This window comes from Dysidea avara, chromosome 9, assembly GCF_963678975.1.
Source record: "Dysidea avara chromosome 9, odDysAvar1.4, whole genome shotgun sequence".
In the NCBI taxonomy this organism is placed as follows: Eukaryota; Metazoa; Porifera; class Demospongiae; order Dictyoceratida; family Dysideidae; genus Dysidea; species Dysidea avara.
In genome coordinates this window covers 23,558,447-23,570,595 of record NC_089280.1, presented here as the reverse complement: position 1 = coordinate 23,570,595, position 12,149 = coordinate 23,558,447, and the positions used below count along the sequence as shown (strand labels likewise).

Genomic DNA, 12,149 nt, shown 5'->3' with positions numbered 1-12,149 from the left:
TTATTTTTCTTTCTGTCAATAACACACTGGTATGGCGCTTTTATAGAGGCATATATGACGTATCGCTGGCTTGACAAGCTTACTACAGCTCATGTAAACAAAGAACACAAGTGACCATATTTCATCACTTTGTGACTAAAATATTAGACCTCGTTGTGTAGCTATGAACTGTTTTACTCCAGGTTTTTTCGTGAATTCGTACTTGTCTTTTGTTTATCAACAATTTTGCACAGTGATTACTAAGAAATGGTGACTTTGACTTTTCACGGTGGAAACCCTACCACAAAATGATTCAGCGTGTCGTAGTGGGTGAGTTGCTTGTTTGTATGCTGAAAGTTTATATAAACTTTCAGCATACAAACAAGCAACTCACCCACTACGACACCCTGAATCATTTTGTGTCCTTCCACGATCATATCATCATTGTGTTCGTCCGACAGTGATGATATCACGTGATATCTATATACCAACTGAGTCACCATCATGTGAGGAGTAATATGACACCAAGCAAAAGGCGATACAACAAAGTACGGCTGAGTTATGGCCTTTTGTACATCGTGTATGTGAAGAAGGAAGATGGAGGGATATAATATAGTTCTTTAACTCTTTCAAAGTGAAGCGAGTATCTCTGGGTTAAGACCCAACGAAGTATGAGACCATTCAAACCAAACTTTAACGGTGAGTAAGATGGTGTGTGTTGTTTTTAGATAGCTTTAACAGTATTTGTGTTATAGACTTTAGTTTTACAAGGCATGCATGCGATCCAGTTTACTAGATTATGCATTTTCAGTGTTTGCATTTTATAAAACAGCTGCAGGTTTAAGGGTTAAATTGACACACATATTCACAAAAAATATGCCAATATGTTGTCACATATACAGAATAATCCGAGGGGTCCAAAACCAAGCTAAATAGCCTACGGGATTTTGAAATCTCTACATTTTAGCAAAGATTTCAAGATTCCAGGGAAGATTTCAAGATTCTTGTGAAGATTTCTAGAGATCTTAATATTGCAGTGAAGATTTCAAGATTACCTATAAAATTTATAGAAAAGGTATAGATTTTAAATTGATTTCTATATGTTTACAGCATAAAAATAAAATTTCAATTAGCAATTATACTTGATGATTGTGTTAGTCATAAGTATTAAAAAACAATGATTCGATTGGCTAGAGAGCAAGTCTGGCAGTACCACCTGTCTTCTGTAATCGCCTTAGCTTTTGCACAACTTGGGTGAAACCATTCATTGCATTTGTCACAACACACCATTGGGCTTCCATCATCTATTGATCTGCATTGACAATAGACATCAACTTTATCATACCTTGGATTTCCACCTCTTCGATTCTTGCCTTGATCACTGGAAAGGGAGTCATCTTCGTATTGGACAAGCATTGCTGTAAATGTTTTCTCATAATACAGTACTTTGATTATACACAAATTAATGATCCAGGATCTTGCCCATGTGCCAGTGCAGTACAATATGTAGTGGTAAACACACAATCACGATCAGCCACAGCTCAGCCAGATTCAAATTTTGAGCTAAATGTGTGCAAGTATAATTATCCTAAGTATTAACAGCTACATATTTCTATATTCAGGCTTACAAAGAATCCCTCGGAGAATCCCAATCTAGCTCCAGCCAAGAATATCCAGTAAGTTTCTATAGCTGCATGTCCCAGCCAGCTGCTTGTCCTAGTTCATGTCCTAGCCAGCTGCTTCTCCAGCTGCAGCCACTCAACTTGAGCTTGGCAGCCTGCTCAGTTATCTTTGGTATTAAACACCAAGTTGAGTGCAGGTGGAGCACCAAGTGGGAAACGCTAATAAGCACTAATGTATAGTAGAGTATATAAATCGTAGCTACTAGCTACTGTAGCTAGTGTATATGCCATGCTGACTTACCAAGAAGCTGAATCCCAGCCAACTAATGTAAACCAGCTCAGTGCAAGCACAATCTCAGTACTGTGAGTTCAGTCTTCAACCTGCTGCAAGATCTGAATTGGTAGCACCTCAGTAGCATCTGAAAACCGGGCGGCAATGGGAAAACATGCTTTGATACACTTGTAATATCTGGACATGTCTGAAAATTCCCAGGAACTTTGAAATTATAAGATTTCAGATTTCAGGATTCCGGAGATTTGTAGTAAAGATTTCAATTGTGGACCTACGAGATTTCTAGCTTGTTGCAGACCCCTCGGAGTAATCCACTTATGTACATGTATGTGCCTGGGTAACTACACATGTACTGAACTTTAAACCTTTGAAAGAAATTGAGTAAAGACCGTGATTGAAACCCAACAGCGTGTAAATGATCGAGTTTTGCTAATAAAAATTGCTATGGCTACCAATAGAATTTTGCCCTGGGGGGTAGAAGTGACTGCACAGTGTGCAAATCACACCCTGGAATATATAAAACAAAAGCTTTCTTGGGCATGCCCCCAAGAAAATTTAAACTTACTGAGATTGAATTTGGTGGCACTTTTAACTAAAAATTAGCATGAACACCTTATAAATGCTATACAGACAGTTTGCTGAAATCTTAATTTACTGTAGATAGACAATGTTATTCAGCAGTTTCAGGCCTAGGCTATATGTACACTAAAGCCTATCAGCTTAACCATATCTCCAGATGCTTACCGTAATTCACTTTTTCATGCAAAAATTTTTGTGATAAAAATTTTCATGTAAAAATATTTTTGTATGATTTATGTGAATGACTGTTCTATTAGAGTAGTTCGATCTTGTATAAAAAATTTCGTGCAAGAACTTTTCATACACATTTTGCATATGAAAATTATTTTACAATGAAAAAAAGCAAATTACAGTATAGCTATTACAATGGGATATGCATATGCATTATGAAAAAAAAAACTGTTTGCACATAACTATGTGGATTGCGAGATCATACACTTCAACTGTATGATTTTCACCTCTAGAAAATTTCTAGTCACAGTAATTAGGGACTGGGTGGAGTTGGTAACTCTATTTCGAATAGGAATAATCTATTGTGGTTGTTTAAACTAATAAAGAGTTGAATGGTTGTTTATGATTATGCTATGTATATGTACTGTTGACTGTTTTATTAGAGTACATGACTACTCTATTAGAGTAAGAAATTTATTCCTTTGAAATCAAGGAGTGAAATGGGTATTATGGTTTGAAAATGGAAATCTACCACTGTAGTGTTAGGGTCCATTTAGCCACCCCAAAGTACTGTATTCTAATGTGCAAGTGGCTGCACTGGGACCCTGCATGGTAGTGCCAAGAAATGTACTTCCCACTTACAGCTTGTATGGCTAGTAATTAAATTCCTAATGTTACTAGCACTTGTCTCCAATATGATTGTTGTAGTGAATAATTGGAAGACACTAAAGCACCAAAATATTAATGCTTCCTTGTGATTAACAAATGCTTTGTTTATTAGATGTCAATGAATGTGCTACTTCCAATGGAGGATGTCAGCACAACTGCATTAATACTCATGGCAGCTACTATTGTACATGTTTTGATCCTATTGGATATACTCTTAATGAAGATGGTCACAGCTGTTCTGGTACATAATAGTGCTGGCTATAGTCTGATTAATTGTATGTATGTTAGACATTCAAGTTCTGTGTGTTTGGTGATTTATAGCTATCAATTCTTGTCTCTTCGGGTAATGAAAGTAGGTTAGGGCAAAGGCTGATCTTTCCTTTGATTTTTATTATAATGCAATTGAGTCTGTTACCACCGGTGGTGATTCTAGACTTGACCTACAAGGGGGCCAACTAGTGCACAACATGACTATTGTTGTATGGCTGTAATATAAAGTAGAATTTCAGGGGGGTCTGGGGTGTAATCCCCAGAAGCTGCAGGTGCTGCTACTCAAAACTTATTGTTTCTATATGGATGCTGTTAAAACTATTTTATTATGTATGCATCTGAGTAAATATTTTGTGGACTACCTGTTACAGTAAGGTAAGCACACTTATGTTTTTAGCATCTATATACATGTATGCCTATGACTGAAGTGTGGATACCACCTTGATATGGTTTTCTTGCAAAAGAACAAGAAGAAGTAACTACTAAGATTGGAGATGAAAGGTGAATGTAAGGTGCAGAGGATAGACATTCGTCAGAACCTGAAATGGCACATGCAGCATGTACATGAATTTGTTATTGCGAAGTAAATGGTTGGCATAGATTAGCCTCTTATGTTGCATGTGTGACTGTGGTCAGGCTGGCAGGCAGCAGGCATACCATTAAATGGTTTTTCGATAGTTAGATTTTTCGATATTGTTGCTTCTGTATAGGTTTTTAATGCTACATAGATTTTGATGTAAGATACTTAGACTCTTCTGTAAAAGTACTTTTCATCATGTGAGATACTGTATTTCTGTGTGATGATTTTAATGACACCATTTTGTCTTCTGGTATATTATACTGTACTGAATGTGGTGTAGAGTGCTTAGTATACCAAGGCTATAATTACAACATCTTTAGATATCAATGAATGTCAAGTTAATAATGGAAGATGTATGCAAACATGTGATAACACTGATGGATCTTATCATTGTTCCTGTTGGGATGGATATGAGTTAAATAGTGATGGCTACAGCTGTTATGGTAAGTTAATTAGCTACCTTACACCTTTACTGCTGCTAGCTATTGAGCTGTTTGCTCTAGTAATTGAACAGGAATACATACTTTGCTCAAAAACAAATTATTGAACAGTCTTTGTATAATACAATTTATCACTCCCTGGAGACTTGTTGTAACAGCCTTGAGGTTTCCATATTTTACTCCTATAGTTACCAAATCCAAGTATTTCATAGAGAGTCATTCACCTATTGTTCATTGCTGTTCAGTGTATAATGGCAAGTGCCACTTATTTATAATTTTGACAACATATCATACACTATGATAGTAGTATATAGTAGGGACCACAAAGAAGTAGGCATGGCCAACGAAATAGCATCATCCAAAAAAAAAGAGTCTAAATTTTCCCAGACGATGATGAGGCAGTATTGGTTAGGTAAAACTAAGCCCAAACAAGCTTTCAGATAAACCCGAAATGCTTTCAACAAGTTGCTACGTAATTTAATTTTTTTTTTATTAAACGGAATTTTCTACTGACTGCCTGACTGACTGACTGATTCCTTCAGACAAGCGTAACTCAACAACAGCTAAGGATACAGGCTTGATTATTTTTTCACTGTTTGAAGTCACTTCAGCCTAACAGGTGCCTTTTGGCATAGTGCAGTACATACAATGCATTTTTCATGGACTTACCAGTGTCCTCCTTTGTGTCCCATTCATCTTTGCTGACAGCAAAAAGTGTCGATATGTTGGTAGCACGTGATGGCTTCCCTTCGTAACAAAAATCGTCTGCATTTTTCATAGTGGCTACTTCAATTGCAGAGGTGTTTTTTTGATTCGTACTGCTGTGAAACGGGTTAAACATAGCCAACAACGAAGCTTAATGGATACTTCATTTTTCAAATGATAATTTATATAACTGGGGCGCGTGGCACCAACCCTTTCTTTTGGTATGCGTGGGTTGCAGAGATGCTTTTCGAACAGCTCTTGATTCGTCCTGGGTTGAACATAGCTGACAACAAAGCGTAATGGATACTTCACTTTTCAGACGATATAGCTGAGGCACACGGCACCATTTCAAATGCAGTATGCATCACCAATCATAATAATATTATATACAAAAAAGTTAACAAACAAGTGTTTCAAAAAATTTGGAATTTATAACTAGAGTAGGCACCATAGCACATGGATAAAAAGTACTGAAACAAGCTGGAGTATATAGTGCATGATATTAAATCATATAGTAAAACAATAAGAAGTGTTATATCCCTACTGTGCATTTCCATTATGGTATCTTGAGCACAGTAGGGATATAACACTTCTTATTGTTTTACTATGATTTAATATCGTGCACTACTCCAGCTTGTTTCAGTACTTTTTATCGATGTGCTATGGTGCCTACTCTAGTTATAAATTCCAAAATTTTTTAAAATATATAGTATAGGAGTCATGGGTATTATTGAGATTGTAGTTTACTTCATGCGTTTAGCAAAGATGGGTCTTGTTTATTACATGCAGAACTGCTCTAGTTGATCTAGTTGAGAAGTGAATCTATACTTTTATCATCAGCTTATATGAAAAAAAATACTGAAGGCTGCACAAATTTGCCTCTTTTTCACAGCACAAGATACCATTTAGTTGATAAAGAAGAAAGCTAAAGAAAGATGAAATGTTATCATAACTAAACACTGGATGCTCCTGGTTAATAGGGGGCTGTAGCCCCTGTCAAAAGGATTATGGAGACTATATATGAATCAAAAATTGATATACCCCAATAAAGCAGTCACCCTAATACAACAGTCAACAAATATAACATTAACATTGACTGCTAAAATCACTCTCAGGTTCACTTTTGAGAGTCTAAATCTCAAAAGGTAGAGTGGCATTCCCAATACCCCTTTATGGTTCACTGAATACTAATATAAATGCCCCTCAAGATCAAGATACCCTAATAGAACAGTCACCCTAATACAACAGTCAACTACTATCAATAGTATTCTGATAAAATCACTCCCAGATTCAATCTCAGTGGGCCTAATTTACAAATTTCCTGTAGAGGGCATGCTTTGCACACTAAGACATGTCATCCTCTGAATAAGCCTAGCTACACCCCCCCCCCCCCCCCCCCAAATAAAGGTGTCTCCTCCTCTCCTGTCCTTAACCCTTGGGGCTTTTGGCATGCATATATGGTGCATAATGTTTATGTTTTTCTTGTCCTTACCATTAGTACATACATTACATGTACATAGTATATGAAATCACACCATCACCATTACTATAGATATTATGCCATGTGCTTCTGGTGATCACAACTGCTCTCAAGTCTGTGTGAGAATATCCGGAGGATTTCACTGTAGCTGCTTATATGGTTATGAGATACAGGAGGATGGAATATCCTGTGAAGGTTAAAAACATTACCTCATTATACCAATGTATATGTCAACTCTGATATATTACAGATATTGATGAATGCTCTCAAGGAATAGGGGGATGTAATCAAAAATGTATTAACACTCTCGGAGGTTACAATTGTTCATGTTACGATGGATATGAGATACATCAAGATAATGCAACTTTGTGTGTTGGTATGTGATTTATTGTACTTATAGTTTTCTATGACAGAATTATTACATTGCACGTGAGTGATAATTGTTAAACTGTTACAAAATAGAAATGTAAGTATGTAGCATATGCCACAAAGTTAGGTAGTAGATTGTCTGTTATATTCATGTAGATCCCACCCAACACATCAAGTAAATCTCAGCATATTCATATTAAATGTGGGCTGTGATTGAGAGGTTAATTTCTGTATATATCAACCCAAAATTAACTTCACATAATTATTATTGTAAACGCTTGGTGATATCATGATCACACCCAATCAAAATTACCCAAAACACAACTCCATGAATTTTTCTATTGGTTAATATATACTGTACCATCTGGTTCAAAAATGTTTATTCCTACACAGCAACAGGGTTGATATACTTCATGTTTGGGCCATTGAATTCATTAATAATAGCTATAATCAGTACACATTCACCTGAGCCCCTGCCAAAAACAGTAATATTAAAGTGGTGAACATGTGTTCACTCCCAATGGTTTTGTACAGGACCAAGCATGTTTTCATGTCGTAAACATGTTTGCACACCTGGATTGTCCACACTAAAAGTATGGGATATTTTTAAAGCCTCATAACTCACTTGTTCTTTCCTGTATCAAAGCACTTTTTTGACTATTAGTTCAATTAATGTTGGTGGTAGGACTAATGGTCCTTGGATACAACCCCCATCCTAGGATGGTGATTGGGTTTGGTAATTGTACAGGTTCCCAGAGCCCCACTGCAACACTTCCAGTATTCGCAAAGTCCTTTCTATCTTTCTACTGGTATAATACTGCAAACCTAAGTACCATACTGGACTCAGTTACCAACCAACCTAATGGCTTGGGGATAACCTGTCCATATTTACTATTGCAAACAAACAAATAGATTGTAGGAGGATTGCTGCAGTAAGACCCTGTTAGGATCCTGTACTGTCACATTCCACAAGGGAATGGATGAGTTTGCAGCTATGTTGCCATGCAGCTGCAGACCTATTACAGCCTCATGGATAACCATGTGACTGTATTCTTGTTTTACTGCACTGTTCACTGAAATGTGTGAATAACCAACCAAGCAATGGTTAATTAAGTTATATCACGTGTTTCTAAATATGAAATGCACTAATAATATGTACTGACTGTGATCATTGGCTTTCTTTTAAGCACGCGCATTGCACTTTATAATTAAATTGTAAGATATCATCTTTATTATGCTAACATTATGCTTGATGCTTTTGGTTACCTATTATAATTATAGCAATTCTGGGAGAATTTTAAAATTAATTGAAATGTTTTTTATTTAGCATATCCTTGTGTAGTACTCCCTGAGGATTTCATAAACACTTAGTTTTTAAAAATCTGTCATAGGATGGTGGAGTTATAAGCAATTTTGCCTTTAAGATGGGCAAATTTTCTCCATATCTTTCCATTGTAAAAAGTGCCCAAAAGGGCACAATTGAATAAATGCTTATAACTGAGCTTTGCAATAACATTTTGAACTTCTGTTTTCTGTTATAAATACCTTAATACATGGACCACAGTGTAACGTTACTTGTAAGACCCTCTAAATAAAGGTCATCTCCATAAAAAGCCACTAAATAGTTGTATGCATTTAGCATCTTGCGGATGGCATAACAGCATACACATGGTGAAGTGCAACCACTCTGTACCAGTCACCTCCACTCAAAAATACAATGTGCATGCAAAACAAGGAGTTGTACTGTTGATTTATAGCTGCTTATGTTTTTTTTTTCTTAATATACAACTCCATGACAGCTACCAAAATGGTGCACCAAAGAGATGAGCTATTAGTGGTGCAAATTTGCTGACTTTTAGCATAGCAATATTGAAAACTACATAGACAAAAATGCTCACCTTGGTGGAACTAACATGTGCTGGGACGTTTCTTGCAAATAGAACATAACATTGTGGTAGCTATATTGTAAAATAATCTTATTTAATAATTATACCGCGGCTGCCAGGGATTTTACTGATATATACACTCAAAGCCTGAGGGCCATAGGCCCAAAGGCTGCAGGTGTATATATCAGCAAAATCCCAAGCAACCATGGTATAAGTGATAAATATCACTCAGGGCACACTCACCTGATAGGTGAAAGAATTACAGAGCACTAACCCCATTTGTTTTATACACTAGCATCTGATGATCGATTGTAGTTTCAATTGCATGAACAAATAGCTCTCACGGTGTTATTCCTATGTCACAATGTTTCAACACACACCAGGAACTTTTGATTGTGGGGTTGACTTTTGGGGTATAAAGTTTTTAATACTAGATTAAACCTTCGCTATTGTGGCAGTAAGTAAGTTAATACATTAAGTTAAGTACTAAGGACTATAAGCTACTCACTTAGTTGTCATAGTCTTCTTGTTGTGTGGTTGCTCAATGGCTGACACACTCCTTGCGCAGTAGGTAGAAATACGCATCCACGAATCGCCCAAGCATTCGTTTTACAGATCATTTGTCTCAGAATATAGTTTAGTTACTGTCAAATAATTTAAACTTAGCAACTACACTGACTTTTAAACCAAAACTCATAATTAAATCCTCTGTGTTGTTCAGTATAATGAGTCAAAATGTATCATATCTTTGAACTGGTTGGGCATCAAAGCCATGAGCAAACTGCGTTCTCATGATATTGCCCGGGCAACATGCCAGTTAAACCCTGAGCGGCACCTTTGAATGCCCACGCTAAAGTGGTATAAAACTCCACACAAACATATTTGTAGCAGAAAACTAACTGTACCATCAGATTCCTTACCCCCAGAAACCCTAGAAATGATCCAATTGTTTGATCAATTACTCGTATGGCAGTGAATTGATTGCGCTAACTCTCCAATGGAAGATTCAAGGAGAAAAGTTTATGCAAAATTTACGGAATTCCAGAATCGCTACCTATTATGTTTTAAATAATGCTGGCATAATTGGATAGGGTATAAATAGCAGCAAATAACACACACACATGACTGCAGTTAGGTTGCCATGCAGCTGTATAGGCATAGAAGTTCTTTCATTCTTTCATTGTAAATCCTGCAATAGCAGCAAATAAGGCCACCTAAACTTTACTTTACAGAAGTATTCATTCCGAACAAGATGTAGTAGCCCTTCAAAATGGCTTGAATACCTCATCGCAGTGGGCAGATGTTTGGCAGATGTCATTTAATCGACGGAGTTCTTGAGAATTACCAACAAAATTAATCCTGTGAAATCATTCTATCTCCTTAATACCATCAGTAAGCCATGCAAAATATCTGGGCATTGTTATTGAAAAAAACCTTAAATGGACACAGCATGTCAATACGGTTACGCGAATTCAGTAAGAGTTCTTTTACAATGAAATTTAGCAAAATGTCCTGAAACAGTCAAATGTCACTGCAGACACTGCTACAATACTTTTGTTCGACCCATTCCAGAATATGCCTGCACAGTGTGGTCTCCATGCCATGAACAGAACATCCACAAAATAGAAATGGTACAGAAAAAGGCAGTAAGATTTGTGATGAATAGGTATGATAGGACAGCTAGTGTTACAGAAATGTTGAACAGTTTGCAATGGCACACATTGGAGAAATGAAGGAACGATTTGAGAATTCAACTGATGTATAAAATAGTAAATGATATGATAGATATTAATGTACAAGACCAGCTAACACCAAGTACCATCATAACTAGAGGACACCATCTAAGATTCTTACAGCTACCAACAAGAGTAGATGCCTATAAGAACTCCTTTCCTTTCACTATTAAATTATGAAACGAACTTGATGATCACATTGTCCAAGCCTCAACACTTGATTTATTTAATAATCATATAAATTTAAGTAAATTATGTAATATGTACAATTATACTCTTTGATTGAGTTTGTACATTAAATAATATAATAATAATAACTTAATTATTAGTTTCTCATCCTCCAGTACTCAAAGTAGCAGTGCGGGAGGGAAGATTTTTATTTTATTTTTACTGACTATAGATAGCTGAATTAGCTAGCTAAAATGACTCAGAATGCAGTTTTCTTAGACTGCTCTAGCAAGGTAGCAACTTTAGAAGGTGCTGGATAGCTGCACTCAGTCACCAGTGGTGTAAAAATTCCTTAATGAGGTAAGAAAAATGGCCATGTGGGTGGGGATGAGAAACTAATAATTAAGTTTATGTGGCCTAACACATACGCATAACTACAGTTAGGTTGCTGTGTAGCTGCAAAGGTACAGAAGTTCTTTCATTCTCTCGTTGTTAATCCTGCAAAAGCAGCAAAAGCCACACACATAACTGTAGCTAGGTTTCCATGCAGCTGCATTGGTATAGAAGTTCTTTCATTCTCTCATTGTAATCCTGCAATAGCAGCAAATAACACACACACACACACACACACACACACACACACACACACACACACACACACACACACACACACACCTAACTGGGTAACATCGCAGCAAACAATGGACAACAGCAAGCAGCCTCATGCAGCAGTAGCATCAACATTAATATATATCTGTGCCTGTATACATACAGGTGTGGTGTCATGCACATTGTATATACAGCTATAATATCATGCGTATGGGATATTTTTAAAACCTCATAACTCACTTATTCTTGCCTGTATCAAAGCACTTTTTTTGACTATTATTTCAATTGTTTAAAAGGCTTCACTACCCTACTAAATCTTTGGGCAGCTGGTCCATGTAACAAGAGTTATTAACAAGAAAAAAAACTGGCTATACAGGAGTTCCAGTGAATTTAGTATGTACTACCATTCTTCATTAATTTTTGTGTTGACCCACTTTACTATGTGTTCTTTGCTTAAAGCATTGACTTCATTTAGACTTATCATTGCTTTACATGGCTATCTGTAATTAAAAGACCATCCCTTTGCTATTAAAATAATAGCATAGTGTTTTAGAACTTTGAAACCAAATAATAATACAGTGAAACCTCATTAATATT

At 36.4% G+C, this 12,149-nt stretch overlaps 1 protein-coding gene across 1 annotated transcript in view; it reads left to right on the top strand.

The window, feature by feature from the left end:
* Positions 1-12,149, top strand: part of LOC136266727 (fibulin-1-like) — a 43,498-nt gene that overhangs the window by 13,033 nt on the left and 18,316 nt on the right. Inside the window, exons 10-13 of the mRNA XM_066061748.1 lie at positions 3,425-3,553; positions 4,483-4,605; positions 6,860-6,982; positions 7,038-7,163. Coding sequence (XP_065917820.1) covers positions 3,425-3,553; positions 4,483-4,605; positions 6,860-6,982; positions 7,038-7,163 — 501 coding nt within the window. The remainder of the gene's footprint in view (positions 1-3,424; positions 3,554-4,482; positions 4,606-6,859; positions 6,983-7,037; positions 7,164-12,149) is intronic.